This window comes from Mesitornis unicolor, unplaced genomic scaffold (genome assembly GCF_000695765.1).
Source record: "Mesitornis unicolor isolate BGI_N332 unplaced genomic scaffold, ASM69576v1 scaffold25752, whole genome shotgun sequence".
NCBI classification, from domain to species: domain Eukaryota; kingdom Metazoa; phylum Chordata; class Aves; order Mesitornithiformes; family Mesitornithidae; genus Mesitornis; species Mesitornis unicolor.
Genome location: NW_010168949.1, coordinates 332 through 21,025, shown reverse-complemented (window position 1 = coordinate 21,025; position 20,694 = coordinate 332). Strand labels below are relative to the sequence as shown.

The window sequence follows — 20,694 nt, the reverse complement described above, 5'->3', positions numbered from 1 at the left end:
TACATGCCCCCATGAAGGGCCCCTCAGTTCAAGAAGGACAGGGAGTTGCTTGAAAGAGTCCAGCGCAGGGCCACAAGGATGATCGAGGGAGTGGAGCATCTCCCTTATGAAGAGCGGCTGAGGGAGCTGGGTCTCTTTAGCTTGGAGAAGAGGAGACTGAGGGGTGACCTCATTAACGTTTATAAATTTGTAAAGGGCGAATGTCAGGAGGAAGGAGCCAGGCTCTTCTCTCTGATGTCCAATGACAGGACAAGGGGCAATGGGAGCAAGCTGGAGCATAGGAGGTTCAATCTGAACATGAGGAAAAGCTTTTTTACTGTGAGGGTTACAGAGCACTGGAACAGGCTGCCCAGAGAGCTTGTGGAGTCTCCTTCTCTGGAGACATTCAAAACCCGTCTGGACGCGTTCCTGTGTGACCTAGTTTAGGTGAGACTGCTCTGGCAGGGGGGTTGAACTAGATGATCTTTCGAGGTCCCTTCCAACTCCTGAGATTCTGTGATTCTGTGAAGTATTTCACAGTGCTTTCACAGGAGATGCAGTGCTCTGGCCACACTACAGAGAAACCATCTTCTGCCCGTTTACATTTCAGCTGGGTGCAGTACGGGTACCTGCTTCCCATACGTCAGCCCACCAGAGTTGCCAAATGCTCTGGAACAGCATCCAGGTATGCTCAAGGTCTGTTTCACCACAGAAATTGCCACACTTGCAGCATCTTGGCAGAGTCATTCGTTTGGAGGCAAACAACATAATAGATCCCAGTCAGGGCACTACCGTTCAGTATGTTTCAGTTATCCCATCTAATTTGACCCAGGGTGGCAGTTAAGACTATAAAACATACATATGTGGACATCAGCGACTCATCTCTCCAAAGACCACATAATAAACATTCCAAAGAGAAATGACCAGCCACTAGTCACAAAGCTAAACAGATAACTAAGCATTTTGGAAACACTTCCAGGGACTGATCTTACACAGAGGAGAAATTTATTTCTATTAGTTAATATTAATATTGTACATAGCTTCATAGAAAGAAAATAAGGACCATTTGATATTTGCTTAGGAACAATAAGAAAAAAAAAGTTACCTGTTTATTTGCAAAACTATATCAGGAAAAAAAAAAGCATCATGCTTAGCAATAATTTTTACCATTACTACAGAAATGGTCGAGGGTTTGAATGGGCAATGGATATCGAACTCCCTTTTGACTTGGGGAATTTTCCCTATGATTCCACATTGCAAAATACTGCAGGAAGTTTGTTCTGTCACTGCTCTAGTCGTGTTTTTTTCTGTTGATAGAAGTGTACTCGTGGGTGTTATCTACCTAATAAAACGAAAAGTTTATAAAAATACTGGTAGCATTCTCTGGTGATTCACACCATCTGCAAATCTTGTAACATCAAGTGTAAGTCAGCAAGGAGCCTGTCCCAGTTTAAGCACATTCTGAACAGATGAGATTGGGATGACAACGTATGTTTCAGTACAGCTACACTTGCAATGATATTTATAAAATTTGTTTTCATTACCCGCATTCTCTATGCTCATCTCTCTAGACAATAACAGCTTTGAATAATGAAGTATTCACATAAGATTGAACCTGAATTTTGTTTTCTTCCTGTGTTTGTGCACACATCAGACTGAAAGTTTCACCTATTAATGATAGGAATGAATTATGAACTCTCATTTTTAGGGAAGACTTTTTTTTTCTAATCACTAAACTCTTCGAGAAATATATTTTTATTGAGAATGTGATGCTTCAGGGTGGCAGTGGAGTCGGTGTGGGTGTGAATTCAGTGACAGCAAAGAAGCTGGATATTATTGCTTATTGGCATCTTAGAAAAGTTAAGATAAAACAGAACTCGATGACAACCACGCTAACCGGAGAATAGAACAGTAACACTTAACATATGTTTCCTTGACACCATGCTGTCAATGCACCACAATCCCATCTTGAAGAAAATATATTTAATGGTTCATTTAAACAATTTGTCTACCCCTCCACTCATATACAGCTGTCACAGCACCCATAGCAGCAGTTCATAGGCTGTCTGCAAGTCAGCACATGGACAGGTTTAGGAGCATGCTGTGCTCTAAACATCATGCCTGCCCAGCAGCTGCTGTATAGACGTATTTACTGTGTTTGGAAAATAGAGTTGAGCGCTTACAATGTTTGAATCATGTTGATGCAGGCTGGGTGAGCTACTTTGTTGGACTTGTTGTACAGAAGCAGCAACAGACAAAACATGTGAGACAGTCAGGTAAGAATGCAAAAGGACCTGAAATAAGTCACTGTCTTGACATGATGGAGCAAGGGGAACCCATAGAGGGATGCACAGAATGGTTGACTAAACGACAGACTTAGAGGACAATTTTTGCTACCCAGTTCTTATCATGATATGAAACGAACCTGAAAAAGAAACTTAGTTATGTGGTTGGTGAATATTTGTTCAAGATGGCTGTTCCTCTTCCCCCTTTCTCTTCTGGTTGAACTGATCTGGTTCATGCTACCAAGCAACATAAACACAGCAAGGAAAAATGTTCCCCCTCCACAGGGGTTCATCTGAGTCAACACTTCCACTGTGATATCTAATAAGAGCACTCATTTGAGCTTAAGTGGCTCTTGGTCACAATTTTTTCAATATTCTTGTAATAACACCTCCTATGATTTATAGGGTAACTGTAGAATAACATTATTAATATTACAGCCTCTGACATGGCCCAGAGACCACAGACGACACATCAAGTAATGTAGATGTAAGATTTTAAACTGCTTTTCAAGTATTGTCTTCCTCCCCCTCACCAGGACCACTTTTTGTTAAATTCAGCACTCACAGCATCACAGATAAGTGAAACCAGGTCTGAGACAACTTGACAATCTTCTTTAAGAACACCATAAGGTGCTGACATTAGGCTAGGAGAAAAAAAATGAAATCAAATCACTGAGAAAAAATTCTGCCTGTGATACTAACAAATCCTGTTATATGATACTACGCTATATATGCATACACCAGAGAGCAGTTAGGCCTACTTTGGTTCATTAATGCATCAAAAGGATGGAATGCAGGTTGCACTATGACAGGAAATACCTTTCTTTCTACTTGTCAATGCTTGAGTGTATTGTTCATTATTTGTTTTTACTAAACATTACTAAATGTCTGATAGATTGGGGTTTTTAAGGTTCTGAAAATAAGAGTTGTCTGTTCAGAAGAAATGGTGTTCAGCTCTTATTTCATGCTGTATTACAACAAACCAATGTCTTCCTACAACATCTTTGTGGATGCAGACATGCAGTAGCAAGAACTTCTCTTGCTTCTCTCTTGTCCTGTGTGAAACTTTTCCCTCTCACAGAAGCTATCAGTAGTGTTATTGTAAACTAAGAACACCTGCGAATTGTTTATGGTATAGTAGAAAAATATTCTCAGGATGGATGTTTTAGTATTTCAGACAATCACCCCAGGCGGGGTGGCTGACCTCTTGACCAATTAGGCTACGAAGAAAAAAGTCTATAAAAGAGCTGTTAAATAATTAAATAAATCACTATTGCTGCACCATTCCTGCCTGCCGGATCTCTCTCTTCTCCCCATTACTACTGCAGGATATGGCGATACATCTTGATTGTCACCAAGCCGCACAGCACAGCTTTCACAGCTTCTGAAGGCAGAAAAGAAAGAACTTAACTTCTACTGCAAAAAACAACAGCCTACTATTGCACTCTATCATCTACCTGCAGCCCCTCAAAAAAGGGCATAAAATAAAAATGAAGGTACAGTGATGGGAAAACCTCAATGTGTGCATATTCACTATATAAACATTCTACAATTATTACTTAAATAGAAAACTAACTTCATGGAAAGGATGCAGGCTCAGTTAAAAATATGCACAAAGCTTTTAGATTGTACCTGTATTTCTTTGTAAAAGAGGAGTTATGAGACAATTCACTTTTTAAAACACCTGGACCTGGGAAGACATGCACCAAAAGAGTAGTCCCAGATTCCCTCCATGAGTCACTTTCCGTCTGTTTTCGGAAGAGGGAACAAAGTGGGCTGTTACCACTCAAGTTAATTCAGAAGAAATTAAACAGGCTAAACACAGAGGCCGATGATGCACAGCATCGTCATAAGTGCTGACAGGAAGGTGAGAGAAAAAAATCTTTGTTCTAAGTCCTGGGGTTAAGTTTCACCCCCTTCAGAAAATCTCAGGATCAGTATAACTCTGCTTTTCACATCTTAAAGAGGGAAATTTTATATTCTTATTTTATACTTAGTAATATTAGCATTTATGGTGCTACTCATGTTCTTAACACTAGTGGTCTGTACCCAGTATTGGACCTGTATTTAACAAAGTTCATGGAGGTTTTCATCGAAGCCTCAGAGCTGCTTCATGTTCCAGTTCACAAGTTCAATCTATGACCCACTGGAAGGGCACAAAATTTTTTCATCACAGTTACAATCATAACTATAGTAAACTTAACATTTCAGCAAGACAGATACCAAAGCATATTGCCTTTAAAACACTGGAGCTGTGCAGTATTACAACTTTACAAATCTTTCTGGGTGTAAAAAGATCTCCTCTAAAGCAATAGTTTTCCACAACAAAAACTACTTCAATTTACTGGGGATCCAAAATGTGTTATAGTATGGATTCATCAATATTTACTCACTTAGGGGCTGGGGGACATACAGCTGCTCTGTAATCATTATTATCAGTACTAGGGAAACAGTTCAGAGAAGGAAATTAAGAAATATGTATTGAAACTGCAGGGCTGAAGGATTTAAGGCAGCAGAAAGTAAAACTAGAGCTGCAGTCTAACCAAGACACGGAAGTCAAAAGACATACAGACTTCCAATGAAATGTTTTAGGTCCATTTTAGCCTCTTATTTCATCCAGAAAGAATAGCTACCAATGATCCTGTACACATAGCGTTGTGTTAACTAGCACAAGCAATCAGATCCTTGTTTTTAGTAAGAGGAGAATACATATCAGTTTTCAAAAATACATGCTTTCTCTAAGTCAGAACAACAAATATTTTCAACATTTCCAGTAAACTAATTCTGAAAGAATTTCCAGAAAGCAAAAAAATTTTGCAAAAAGCAAAATTCTGTTTCAACACTGTATTTCTGCTTTGGGATTTATCTTGTTTTTAGGAAAACCGGATTATATGAAGTAGTTCAATATTCCATTGTATTTATTTTAAAGAAAACACACAGCTTAGTAGAGATTGAAATATTTTATCTTCCTTTCTAGATCAAAGTCTCTTGTTTGTCCTATAACAAAACAGTAATGCCAGTAAATGTTATTAATTTATTGTCATTTAATTGTCAAAACAGAATGCAGAAAAGAGAACTGGAGGGGACTTCCTGGGCTGTCAGCTTCAGCCTCCAGTTTCTGCAGACACCAAACCAGTAGATCCAAGCAGTAAATATGCCTATTTTAAAACCAGGGAGGAGGTATATGATTTCCCTTTTCACTGCTCCATTTGGAACACAGCACAAACCTGCTGTGAAAGTTAGGAGCCTTCTCTTAACTTTGAAATTTGTTGCGTAGATAACACAAACCACGTATATCATTGCCAAGACTGCTTCATTACAACAGCTACTTAGTAAAATGAGAAAGTTTTATTTTGCAGGAACTTGCATCAAAATTGGCTCAACTCCAAAACCATTCATCTTCAATTCAGCAGCAGCTCCATCTCAGCTCATGCTAATTGACATTCAAACAAACCCACACATACACACACAAATCTTATGCATTACATCCCCTGTACGTGAATTAATAACAGAGCTAAATGATGCTGGCACTGTATCTCCACTTCATATTTTTCCTAAAATGAGTGGATTAACTCTTAAGTGTCTGGAGCTTCTTATCTTGACAAGTGTCAAAAGAAACTAGATCTAACCAATCTCTTTTCGGAAAAAGTCAAAACTCTTTTCTTGCCAGATACCTTTAAAAACCTTTATACATGTTAGGTATATCAAATTATCCTGTATTATTAACTTCTAACAGTAGGGAGAAGAAGGAAGATCCTTACAAACATGAAAGGGCTATAAATATTGTATTAGTACAATAATGAGTGGTCAAAAAATGAAAAATGGTGAAATAAGGTTCCTGCTTAGGCTTCACCTAGCTATCCAGTAGGTTCAGCTCTCTGTGGCCAAGGGACACCATGCTCTCCCCCTGCCCACCTAAGCAGGGGCTCTGACCAGGAAGAACTCTGTGCCTGCTGTCACATCTCAAGGGAAGGTGTCCCTGACAAGAAAGCACAGCAAGAATTTCCTCTGAAGACAATGCAGAAAGCAGGGAAATCTACCCAGTGAGACACACTGTGGCCAAAGAGATTAGAAAAGCTGCTTGCATGCTACCCATATGACTGCATCTTAGCAGCTTCAGTTTGATTAGGAACTACTTGAGGCCTGACACAGCTCTACTCTCAATCTCTGCACCAAAGCCACGTTGCAGGAACACATATATGGCAGGTATAGGAACTCTATGTCTCAATAATCAGGAACTTTCAAATAAGTAATGGCATTCAGCACATCATCTAGAAATTGGAAAGAGTTTTATACTGTCAGATAGCACCTCTGCTATTTATGGATTTCAATATCCCTTATTTGAAAAGGTAACCCAAAGATGCACTAAAATCTGATTCTTTAGAGAGCAGTTCAGATTCAGGAGAATGGTGTTAGAAAGCTCCATAGGCCAAATACCTACAGTATTTGTGTGGGTTTGTACTTTAGATAAGGAACCTATTAACACAGCTAATGAGCATTGCCTGCCTGGTTCACATCACAAGCTTCAGAGCACAGTCTTAGTTTCCAGTGACATGCACAAACGACACATTACCTCTGTCTTTGTAGCAGGCAGAGTACTGCAAAACAGGTGCATGCCCTGAAAGACTACTAAATAAAGTCAGAACGACAAAAATGACCAGTCAGCTTAAACATTTCTAATATTCTAATTTTACATAGATATATTAACAGGTGAAATATGCAACTCCATGTTGCATGCTGGTATCAAAGAACAAACCTTTAATCCTTGCCTATCCTTGACAGTGTTCCTTCCCTCACCTCTTTACTTGTCTGTTTTTAACTGCTTATCTCTGAAACCCAGCAAGTGCTCTGGTATTTGTAACAGCACTTCCCCATTAGCCAGATGGGTGTATCAGTCAATGTCTCAATGTTATCTCATATGACTTAGTTCCCTGCCTTTCTCCATATGATCTCAGCTACAAACCTGCCTGGTATTTCAAGTTGCCATATTGGGACACATTTGCATCTTAATTATATTTAAAGCGAGGCTTAAATCCCTCTGCAAGTTGCAGTTCCATGATCAATGAAGCAAGGACAGGACATAAAGCAAAATAATTTGGAGTAATCTTTCCACTGTCAAGTATAATTCTAGTGGAAATCACCTCTCCTGGCTTTCTGTTAGTATGAGGAGCTCTCCTCTCCTCTATTAGAGAGTGACAGACAGCAGTTGCTTAGAAAAACTATTCAGAATTGCAAGAATGGATGGGCAACCTGGCCCAAAAGCCAGAGAATTTTATCCTTTTTGTCGTATTTTATTCTTTGTCTATATCATTTTGCTAAACATCTCCTATAAAGAAAAAAAAAAAGCTCAAATCTTGGTTTTCATCATGCCTGCCCATGTAACTCTGTAGCTTCTCAGGCTCAATGTATTTACATTTCTGAATATTACACTTATTGATTCATCACATATTAATAAAAGTAAATGATAATAACTAGCAATGCCTTGCAGTTCTAAATCTCCCTTCAAGGCAATTAAGGCCTTAACAAATGCAAGGAAAATATAATTTCCATTTTGTATACATGGGGAAAAATGAAGCTCAGAGAAATTTAATTATTTACAGAATCAGTGGAAGAAAAAGCAAAGCCTCCAGATTGCTGTACCATATAAAATATTAGAGGAAACAAAGAATACTGTCAGTAGACCAACAACACAGGAGAAGCGAAACTATGCATTTCTGTCTGATTATTGTACTGTTGTTCATCTCCAGAGCAGAGCATTGCTTTAAGCAGTGCCTTTTAGGATTAATATTGCAAATGGTTTTCACTCAAGGGCAGAAAATTGTTCTATTTGTCAGATTTCACACTAACAATTGTATGGCATTTCCTTGCTCTACTTAACTTGAATATGATATGCTGCCACTATTAAACAACTCTTCACGCAGAAATGTGAACACACCACTAATGCAGACAAAGCTCCTGTGGCTTCATCCAGGGCTGCACAAACACACACATGAGCACTTATTCTTCATCTTTTTATTAAAGTTTTTTTTTTTTAAATCTGTAAAATGATGTTACATTTAAGCTAATATGATTTAAACTTTTTAGACTTTAACTGGAAGCTAAGCTAACTTAACTGTCATGAAAATCTTACTGTAATTTCTCAAATACTTAAGCTAGATCCTAAGTCCTTGCCAACAGAAACTCCAATGGACAAAATTTAAAAAGCATAATCTCCATTCTGCCAACATGATTCAAAAGGCTTTTCTGTCTACTTATTGAAATGTAGAGGTGTAATTACACTGCCCTAATTAAATATTGATGAAATTCCATAGAGGAAGGCTTCTTGCTGAGAGCACATGTGCACAAACATACCAGTCTGCACTGGTATAGTTACACCACTGTATTCCCCTGCATAAATAAAAACGACACGAATTAAAAAAACTCACAACAAACTCTACAGATGGACAGAAGTAGTATTACTGCTTCAGTCATGGCCAAACCAGATTTCCAAGCCTGCAGAGAGGTGCAGCAGAAACCACTAAGAATAATTATTCGGCAGTCACCTGAAGCAGCCCTCCTATTAGTACAAGAATGAAAAACTCCATCCACATTGTGAAAAATGTTGAAATTCATCTTCAGGAATACAACCGCATTGTACAGTGCTTTGAATGGAAAGTTACAATCTCCATGAGTTACTGGTTATTACTGCAACACTGTAGCCAACAATTTGAAAAAACAACCTGATTTCCGAAAATAAAGAATTCACTTGTTGTTACTAGTTTAAACAAAATTACTAAAAAAAACCTCAGCAGCAGCAAAATCCTATAACAAACACAATGTTCCCAGGATGATTTGATAAGCATCTATTGACAGATCTCTACAACTGCTACGAAAGGGGCTTTTTAAAATCATTTCATCCAACTGCAAGAAGAAACAGTTCTAACTGGCAACAGAATTCTGGACACAGATTTCACTTGCTCACCACAGACACTGAAATATGTTCCCCAGTTCCCCTGAAACAGAGATGTCAACCCTCTCCTTCAGGAGAGAGACAAAAATCCCATCTATTCCCCAAATGTAGAATTCAGAGATTACCTGTGCTTGTACCACAACTTTATACCCACTCACTGTCTTCCAGTCTAGACCTGCTGAAATCCAGCCAGGTAAAAATCAACTGTGCACATATAAATTGCAGTTCATTAGGAGAAAGAAGACAAACAAGCAAGCTGTGCAGAAGGGATGGTGCTTATATAGCTGTGCAGAGCCTGCTTCTAAATAGGCTAATAGTTTTACTTCCTGCAGCTAGAACACACTTCAAAACAGACCTCAAGTGGAGGAGGAATTTTTAAGGTAAGTCCAGACTGCCATGCTTCCCTCAGCCCCAAAGGAGTTCGTAATTTTGGGTTTAAAAAAGAAATGCAAACAAACAAAAACAGAAACAAAAAACCCCAAACCCTTACATTACTGCACTCAGTACAGGGAAACTGTTCAGAAAGTAGTGGTATTCAGCAAATCACACACACTTCTCAACTTTTTTTTTATTTTTAAAGGGGCACAAACAGTTCTTAATGATATTAAGAAAACAAAATCTCAATTAGCAACAAAACTGGTGAATACACCACATTATTCTGAACAGAAAAAAAGTCTGCATGTACATGGAGATGCATTACTTAAGTTTAAATACATTTAGTGTTGTAGAAACAATTCTGCCTCAGTTGACTTAAAAATCACATCTGTCTCTCACAAAAGAAACTGAACCATCAGGCTACTCAGGTTTTTTTAAACATGTATAATAGTGTCATTTCCACTGATGGTATCATGCTACAGTGCATAAATATACAGTTCACTGAAGGGATCAGAGAGGCAAGAGACTTACTCTTTATTCTTCTAGATAAGAATTTTGTACAGTATGAGACCATTTACCTAGCAGAAGACGTCTCTGGAGACTCAGTGGGTCAGTAGTGAAGCTAATGTCAGGGTCTGAATGAAAGGCAGCAGATCTGAGGTTGGCTTTCCCCAAGGTGTTGTATGTGTGCTCCTCTCCTTCTACCAATAAAAACTGACAGAGGATTTGACAATGTTTCCCATCAGCCCAAACAGCCTCAAATCTATGTACCTTTGTAGGCTATGGGAAATACAGGTTGAATCTCTGCAGCAATAAGGAACTGAGTATAAATCTCCCACATTCCTTGTACTTTCGACACAAGTGTGCCGCCAATATTCTGCCCTGCATATGGTCTCCTCCTCCTCCATGCAATGGAGTATTTCACATGGATTCCTCCTAAAAACAAACAGGTTTTTCCATTTAGATAACACAATCAAAACCTTTTAAACATTTCAGTATCTAATCCCTTCTGACTTCTTCAGTTCAGCACCAAAACCCCAAGATCAGTTACTCAGGGAGCACCAGTGACAACAAATTGACATGTCCTATTAGGAACACTGTCACTTGTTAGTTAGGCACTGACTTGATCTGATGGTCAGGACTGTCTTGAAAAGCAAACAACCTGCTACAATGCAGATTCCCAGTCATGGCCACACATTCAGCAAGCTAAGACAGGGCATCCTAGCAAAGGTTATACAGACTCTTGCACCAGCTTTCTCTTCTGTCCTGGAAAGGATGCAAAGACCAACCAGATCTGCATATAAATTGAAACAGCAGATGTATAAAGTTAAGCCAAAGCTTCACCCTTAGTCTTGACCTCCTCAATGGATCAAGAGTAAATTATGGGAGTTTGTATCCAAGCTTCACAGCTGAAGTGTTAAAGATGATTCAGCTAATGGCTAGTGCAGATGAACTGGTTTGCAGACCTCTCAACCAACCAGGGTGAGAAGAAAACAGCATTATTTTCTATCCACACCAAAGAATGCTGGGGAACTCTTCTTTCAGCACAAGAGAGGGCACTGCTTTGCCCCTGTTTCTCTTTATACTAAACTCCATAGAAAGTAAGAAAGCACAAAAACAAATTAAACAACCAAGATGTGCTTCTCACTACCTCTACATGACAGTTTTATTGCTATGTATTTGTACACCTTTTACTTGTACAGGCAAAATTCTTCACTACAGAGCTTTTTCCACATCAAACTGGGGCCAGGCTAGACATGAGTTGGTGAAAAACCTAACACAAAAGGCTGGCCAGATGCAGAAGCTAGAAGGAAGTGTGGTAGCCTGATCACACTGGACCGATGGGAGGTTAATTCTGGCTGGAGGCAATATAACTGGCTGCCTGTAGATGTGAGTGTATGCTTCTGTCACTGCTTTTTCTCAAAATTACAAATAACTTCTAATTTACCCTACCTTAAATGCAATGTTCTCCCATGCAATGTTTCTACTTGCCTTTTTTTTTTCTTCTCATCTAGCCTACAGTATGGGGTATATGTGAGGAGAAAGATACAGACACATTAAAGCCAAAAAGCTTCATCTTCATAAATCATTCTCAAAAGGAACTGAAGCACTTTTTCTATTAGTTATCAGCACAAAGCTGATAATCCCAAGGCTAGGAATAAACAGGATGTTTCCGCAAAATAATTTCAGGGAAAGGGTAGTAAACAGATGGCAAAATACACCAGAACAGATACAACTAGAAAAAAATACTTGCTCTGTAGAAGGAAGAGAATGAGATCAAGAGGGTTTGGTTTTTTTTCATTATTGGTAAGATAAAAGTCATTGATGAGAGATTGGCCAGTTGGCTAGTGCTGAAGCAAGATTCCAGTCTTATCACCACATCACAAGTTATACTATTCCCGAGCTTTCAAAAATTTCTACATATTGTTACAAGTTATTATTTTGACAGTTTTAATTTCTTATTCACTGGCATACACTTGGGAGAAGTATTACCTTCCTTTCTTCCCCACACTCCTCACATTACATTTTTTTCCCCATTTCCTCACAGGTTTCACACTGCTGCTGCTACTTCTTTTCCCCTGTGTCTCATGTTCTCCATCCCTGCCAGGAGTGATTTATGCATATTCACCAAAAATCAGGAAACACATAAGGGCATCTGGGTTCCATCACTAAAAAAATCTGTTCAAGTGTGTCACATATTACACCATACCCACACAGAAGACTTGCAACACAAGCTGTCCGAAAATGTCCACCACTTGAATTCAACGATACTTTCTAGATTCAGGAAGCGTTCTCTTCTCAAGTAATTGTCTCCTAAACACAGAATCTGTGTTCTCAGGCTTCCCCCTTGTTAGCCCCTCACTTATATCTGCTTCCTCTCATTTGCTTTTTCCTTCAAACCTTTCTTTCTGGACTTCTCCTTCCCACTTTACCATTTCACCCCTTCCCCACACCATTTTTGCTTCCCGTTACCCACTCAACAGTGGGGTCCTACTGCTATCTCAGAAAGGAGCATGAGGCAGGGACGACCAGATTCAAGATCTTCCAACATTTGCTTTCTTTCCCAAAAGAAGGCCAGGCAGAACTTGGAGGAAGTAACTCCAAAGCTGAGACACACACGACACAGTCATCAGCCACACATTTCTGTTTGCAGAAATAAGGCAAGGTGAAGCAATACAGCAGCAACACCTTTTTCGGTGGTTGCAGAAACAGGGCAAGGAGAAGGGATACAGTAGCTGGCAAAATAATCAAACCTTGAGAGTAAAATAACAACAGCCCAAAAAGTCTTCTCATCTGTTCACCTATGTTCTCATGAAACTCATTAGTTTAATTATGGGAGCATGATTAAGGCTAAGGATACATTTCAGCATAGGTCCAAAGAGGCCTGCCACTTAAATAATCAGCAAATCAATTTTCTACAGGATCTGCTAATAGTGTTTGTATAACACTGAGGAAAGAACAACTTTGAAGCACACGCAATCAAATTGATCTCAGTGGAGCCTTCATTATGCTTGCTCATAAATGCCCATTCTGTGAATGTACAAGGCAGTTTATACTTAGATGGTGATACAATGTGAATTATTTAGCCAGAACTCATAATGCAGTAAAATAATAATGCAACAGAAGATTGACTAAACAATCAAACACTTGAAACAGTGACTCACAGCATGAAGATGGCTGGCATTTAAATGCATTCAAAAATCAAATGTCATTCTATTCAAAAAAGATGGCACTTGCATCAACAATGCCTGGCACTTGCACAGTACCTGATATCAGAGAATTGCAAGGACTATAACTTAATAATTCTCACCATTTTACCATAGATCTCCTTTTTTTTTTTAAACTTCAGTTCCACCAGTGATGCGGAGGAGCTTAGACTCCCAATTATATTAAAAAAACCAACAAAACACTGTATCTGATTGCTAGAATATGACATGACCCACAAAAGCACAGAAATACAAAAGGACCCAAAACCAACTCAAAGGTAAGGTTTCTCACAACCTATTCTGGTGGTGAGGAGTTGCAAGCAGTGTGCTATGGGACAACTCAATGAAGGCACTATTTCTTCTTCTACCTTATGTTCTGCTTCATGTGCCCATATTATCAAAACTGGAGCTGCAAGTTCAGCACTCCTGCAGTATCTTGAAAACCTACTTCCATTGTAAGTGCTTTATTATTTTTCAGTGCCTTCTAATATAACTTTTCACAATGACATTCCTAAAATAAACCCTTGCTTTATATAGTAATACTTTTACAATGGGAAGCTAAGAAAAATACAAAGACTCTTGTCCTGCCTTCACAAAGTGCATTGATGTTCCTCTGAATGTTCCTGGGCACACGATGAAACTCTAAGAAAGAGGACGATGCTGTGTCCCAGCAGAAAAGTTTTGTACTCAAACTTGAGGGGGATAGGATGGACATACTACAAGGTAAAAAACTGGCTGCACCATCAGACTGAAAGGCCACTGGTTTAAGGTCTGGCTCATGACTAGTTAGAAGTGGAGTTCCTCAAAGAGATTTGACTAGATGATTTCCTAGGTCCCTTCCAATCTAAATTATTCTATGAATCTTCTATTATTTCTCTTAGCAGGAACTGGAATATTTCTCAAGGTGTAATTATTACCAAGGAACAGAGGAACCATTCTGACAATAATATTGCATCTTGCTCTCTGCACAGCATCATGGTCACAAGTTGAAATTTTCCGATGGGAATTTTCAACTGTGAAACACCAGAACAAGTTGATCTAGTAAATCAAGTAGAATTTGACATTCTTCTACCTTTACCTCCTCACGTGACTCTGTCCTGTGACTTTAAGTAACTATTGCTTTGCGGACTGGAAATAATAATTCTTACCTGTTTCATATGGAAAAGATTCTTTTTTCCCACAGAAAGTGGAAATGTTTTCCAAACCACTGGCCTCCAGAAGAGTAAGTCTCTCAGTATTTCCAGCTTATGACTTAAGTGAGACCGAGTTTCACTGCCTGGCAGAGTCACCTCCAGCTGTCAGCAGCACCACTGGTTATATATGAACTGCATGTCCAGGGCATCCAGGAAGAGGAACAGGGCAAAGAGAGGTCTAGGATCTGTAAGGAGAAGATTCTTTTCCCCTGCTGAGCTTCTTTCTCTTTCTGAAGAGTATTTTCATAAAAGGATATTTATGCTGGGGTGGGGGAATCAACTAGGCCAGAGGTCTGAGGGTTGAATTCAATGTTTTAAGCATGATTTAATGTAGTATGAGGTGGCTGAATAAACAAATACATGTGACGAGCTATAACCTCATGCCTCAGACTCAATCTAAGAGTTGAACTCGTGGTCTAATAAAATATGACAGCTATATTGCCTTGCTTAACAAGCATAGCAGTTTTTTAAAAAAAAGGCACTAGAAATACATTATTTACCAATTTGGATATAAAATCCCTTTAGTAAATAGATTTTCCAACTAATCTTATGACCAAAACATTATCAGCTATGTGACAAACAAATAACATTTAAATAGCTTTGTGCACATTTTTGTGGGAGGCACAAGACTCCATGGAATAATTTATTTTACACAGATAATGGAGCCACTGTGACTAGTGAAGCATCTGGAATTACAGCCAGTGGCAAGCACTTACAATTTAAAACCTTTCTCCAAATAAATCTCATCATGACAGTTCAAGCATATACAGAGATCCAATTTAATCTTTCCACAGCATTTAAGTCTGTAGTAGAGCCCAAAGACTTCCATGACTTCTTAATTACTATTTAAGCATGACAAGGTAACTAAATTGAAACATACTTACTTTCCAATATATAAAATATAGTTTGCTCCACAGCCTGTGCTGCCTAGCCTAGTATCTGTCTGTCAGCATTACTGTGGCAAACTCCCGAAATAAAAGTTGTAAGAGAACTGTCAAGCTATGTTATAGCCAGACCAATCTGGTTGTGCTATGTCTTTAAAAAGAGTGGAAATATCAGACTCATTCCTTAAGCTGTCATAACTATGACACCTTCAGGGACAATGTGCTTAGCCGCTTAAAGAAGAAAAAATATCTTCAAGAAATGTGTATAACATATAGCAACAGCGCTTGTGCTCCTGTTCATCAAGCCTTAATCTGATTTTATTTTTAATCACACCATTATCCAAAATTATCAAAGAACTGAACTAATGACTCATTAAAGGCTGGCACTGAACTGAAATATCTGAAAGAAAATCCAAGCTTGACCACAAGTCTGTAAGGAAATTGCTTTCTTTTCAAGACAGGCTCCAAAGCATTGTAAAGTTAAATTGAGATGACTGGCAGCGCCTACTAAAAGAGAGGCACAGGTTCAAGTGAGCTTATGGATCTCTTTACTGGTTTCACATGAGAGAGAGATTTCCTCTGAACCAAAGTTACAGCAAAAAATAAGACACTGATACACAGATAACATTGATAGACTAGCACCGAGTTTGTGACTGAAGTGCTTTGCTTAACTGAATTTGCTATCAACCCAACTTTAAATGATTCTCTTGTGTACTTTTTATGTATCTTTAAAATTAAGGTTGTACAATTCATCAAAAATTAGGCTAGGAATTTTATGAGGCAGCCTAGGTGAGTCAGATACCGAATGCTCACCACATTTCACATATATAACTCTCTGAGAGCTTTTGAATTTTTTACCTAAAGTACTGCAACTTGAGTAGTCATAAAATATAGTACACATCATCAAGATAGTGCAGTGACAAATAACAGAAGTGGCAACATCTTCTATGTACATAGCACCTTCTCTCAGAAAGTGAAGGCATTTTAGGGATATATGTTAAATAAAGTTACATGCAGTACTTGGAGTTCAGTTCTATTACCCACACTTAGTAAATGAGAAAACAAGGCATAGATAATTCAAGCTGTCTGCTGAACATAACACACAAAGCCAATAGCAGAAACAGCACTAAAAATATATTCCAAGGGCTTCCTTCCCTGATGTTCACAAAAAAAAAGGATGCTTTAATTTAAAATTAAAAGTCAATCTTAGCCTGTATTACTCTGTTCAGTCACTGCCTCCCATTGTTTCCAAGTATACCTGTAAACTTGTAAGTGTTAAGTCAGGCTAAAGTCGTATTAAGGCAGTTTATGAGGATTAATATTATTCTTATGCTTCAAATAAAAAACAATAAGAAAAAAAGCACAAAACAAAAAAATTGTCCATGCTTTGCTGCTTTATTCTTCTTACGCTTGGTTCAAGAAACTGTCACCAATTTCAGTGCACCTGACTCTCACCATGTCAGAGAGCTGTTCCCAAATTCATTTGAATTCACAATTATATCAGAATACTCCAGAAGCCCATCAAATTTGGTACAACTTCTCAGGCAGGCACCATTATTTTTCTTCCATTGGTATGATACTCCTAATACTTTCTGACAGTCCTTAGTACTACTGTTTATGAAGCATCTGCCTGCACTCAAAGATATGCTAGTGTGAGTTCAAAAAGAGATGGCACAACACAGAAATTAATTTTTATACAGTAATGGTTTGGGCATTTATGAATTGTTAAAGATTTCTTTAAAAAAAAAAAATAAAAAAACAAATCTCAAAGCAGGTAATTTCACCTTAAAATATTAAAAAAATGGAAGGACTCATTAATCAAAAACAACGTATTTGAAGGGAATAATAATGCTGCAGGACCTCACACAAGCATGTCACCTTTTAAGTGATGACAAATAAACCACAATTTGGCCAATTTCACTTCAGACAAAACTCGGTGCAGCTACACTAGAAATGAATGTGGTACATTAATTCTTGTTGGGACTTCAAATAGATTTTATGCAGCCCAGGTAAATGTTAACAGGAAGCTAAATCTTTGTTCAAGATAGTTTAGGAATTGAGCAAAAATTATTCGTAAAAAGCTGTTTATAGAGAAGAACAAGAGCTGAGGACACCAAAACAAAGTGTCTGTCATCATTAGTAAGAAGACTCTGTTGACTTTACAACATGACCAGGTGAGGATATAAAATTACGTAGTCAGTAGACTAAATCCTGCTGTTAGCTGTACCACACAACATCCCCAAAATACGCTCAGCTGCATTAGTCCAGATGAGAGGACACCTTGGCCAAAATGCATCTAAATGATACGTCAGCTAGCAATGCAAAGAGAGTGCTACCGTAACTACATTTCTACAACAGTCACATGTAGTATATAGCAAATCAACTGTACTGAGGTATCTCCAGGTCTTATTTCCCCCCCACACAATATATTCACTCACCAACATTTTAGTGCTCACTAACTAGAAGACAGTCTCATTTAAGCTGATACACATTTAGCTAATATGGCTTCAAACACAACCGACTTTACCAGACTGTGTATTTACAAGAATTCAAACTCAGGGAAAGGTTTTAGGCATCAGATGGAAAAGTTTTCCTGAATTTTAAAATAACTAATTCATAGTGTTACATAAAGTTTACTCTGAACACTGAATGAGTTTGAAAAAGTCTCTATAATTCTATAACAGGAATGTAAGGTTTTATTAAATTCCAATGGCTGGTTAGAAGAAACGAAGCAGAAAGGTCATCATCCTCTACTAAATTCTTTAGTACTTTTCCACAACAGGGGCATGAAAATACCTACTGCTAAATGATGTTTCTAATATTGTGTTGTTACACAACATTATAGATAGAGGTGATGTGGTCACTGAACAATCCAAATGCTGAAAAAATTTCTATACCACCGAGACTGGTATTGGTACTGTGTGGTACATGGAGAATTCAATCTTCAGCCCCTTTCTTTCATTCAATATATATTACTGAAATTCCAGCAATAATACATTAAGATAACTCTTGTACATAATTTACACAAATGTTTTTGATAGTATCTAACTAGTCTTTTGGGGTTTTTTTAATCATGACAAACACCACTGGCAACCTACGTAGGAAGATCATGCAGAGGTAGGAAACAAAATTACTACGTGTTCCAGATGTCTGAAGGAATTTCTGTATTTTGTTTACAATTCCTTTAAAATATTCTGTCCAGCTTCATTCTGTCTGTCCCTAAAGAGTAGGGAGCACAGAAATGCATAGAGAACTTCACAGAGAAAACTTAGAACTCATTAGATGAAAGGCATCAGAAAAGCACAGTTTCCAAAAATAAAAGTCCTTATTTCACCCTTCTCTTTTGTTTTGGTTTCACAGTTTTTATTTAACCTATTACATCAATATTAATGGAAATTATAATTCATCTGACTTCCCAGCAGGATGAGATTTTATTTGATCCATTGTTAATTTTTTCCAGGTAACTGTCAAAACCTCAGCCAGCTTCAGGTTAAAACAATATTAAGTCCAAATGCTACAGTTTTTTCTTGTCTTTTAAAATAATTTACAAAATACAAATTCTCATTCAGTCTTAGAATCTCCTAAGTCTTTCAAAGTGATGGGATGCTCTGATTAATCAACAACTTATTCTTAGTAACCAAATGTAACCAAAACTTAAAAAGCATTTAACAGAAAAACATAATTATTAAAATCCTCCATTGCCTTTATGAGAACCTATATAAAATATATCGACTGTCCCTTACAAGTATATTACAGTGAAAAAAACCAGGTCACAGAGAAGGAGTAGGAGTTTTATTTCTTGGGAAGATTTTCACAATGAGACATTTAAGGTAACATAAACTATGACTCAGTACATAAGCTACATGTTAGACTACATTTTAGAATAAGAAACCAGATTATAACAGTTGTTTTAGAAAACATAATAAAAATCCTTGTGTTTTATATATATGGGTAATGGGTATGCTTAAAAGTTTATTCTGGCAGGGTGTTAAATCTGTTATTCTATGACCTTCACAAAGCATGTATTTTAATATAATTATTATCTATTTATAAGAAAAGACGATACCAATTCTTGGACTATTACAATAGAACAAGTATTTCCAGTCATTTTTTAATTTCAATCCCTCAACAATTTTTCAACAGACATAAGAAAACATACACCATAAATATAAGCCTACTGACAAAAGGTTTCCTTTCTTAGTTGCCTCTCACAGAGCTCTAGAACTAATGGATTGCTCTCCATGAATTTAGAGAATGAAAGCTGAAAAATGTTTCACTAAGAGTAAATTTGCAGTAACTACACCGATTCATCAAATAATTTGCCCCATTTCCTAGAAGTACTGTATGTCTTCAAACAGCAGCTTCAGTCCAGCAAAAAGACAACTGGTGAAACACAGTAATATCCAATATGTAAAATATTACTAAATTGTGATAGTATTGAAGGAAATAACCATTTAATTTGTAGCAAGATATTCAGAGTATAATACACTTTTAACTTCAAACTCTTTGAAGAGGCTGTAGAATTCTCACTTTCGGAGACCTAAAGGTTTGCTGAACAGGAGGGAAGAAAACATGAGTAATCATCTAAATTTTACTATTCTTTTTTTTCAGTGAACAGAAGTGCAGTAGTTGACTGCTAGAGATCCTTTTCACCCTTGCAGTACTTGACATCACTACAGTATTCAGCGTTACCATCACATTTTCCTGGTTTCAGTAACAAGAAAAAAACTTGTAACTGCAACATTAACAGTTCAGAACAACCAATTTCAAAGAATTCTCACAACAGAGTGGTATGTTTCATACAATATGCTTACATAAAACTAGGGTAGCATCTGTACAGAATTTATTCTTACTGTGACTATCTTCCTTGCTTGATAGTCAAAGGCGTTGTTTGAGTCTTTTTAATCTTACTCAGGTATCTGTAGAGGCATTCATGAGACTTGCTCTCTTTTTCACCTCACCCTGTTCCATCCTGAGTGTTTATAGCATTTAGCTATTTGTGTAGCACACACAATGTAAGTAATTCCAAAACATGTAACCGTTTAAAAGAATTGCAAATTATGTGTAAGGATAATTTCACCACTGCGGAAATAAACACCTTCTAAGTTACAAATGCCTACCACAGCCACCCAGTGTACAGTAAGGGATGAGCACCACCACTTTGAAGTTAAATTAACGAAGGTGGACCCAAACATCCAGTTCCTGCATTAGCAAGATGAGGAAGTTTCACATTCAAATATGACTGCTAAAAAAGTTATTAACGTAGTAATTATAGAAGGAAAAAACAACCTAACTGCTTCATCAGGTATAGGGCAGATTCTC

The 20,694-nt window shown here is 37.7% G+C and overlaps 1 protein-coding gene across 1 annotated transcript in view; it reads right to left on the bottom strand.

Annotated features, from left to right (window-relative positions):
- The window catches only part of LOC104536556 (protein cornichon homolog 3-like), a gene marked incomplete at its 3' end in the record, with an annotated part of 29,251 nt that extends 26,347 nt beyond the window's left edge, over window positions 1-2,904 (bottom strand). Inside the window, 2 exon segments of the mRNA XM_010179210.1 lie at window positions 1,796-1,871; window positions 2,798-2,904. Of these exon segments, the coding sequence (XP_010177512.1) occupies window positions 1,796-1,871; window positions 2,798-2,904 (183 nt within the window).
- Window positions 2,905-20,694: the final 17,790 nt, after the last annotated feature.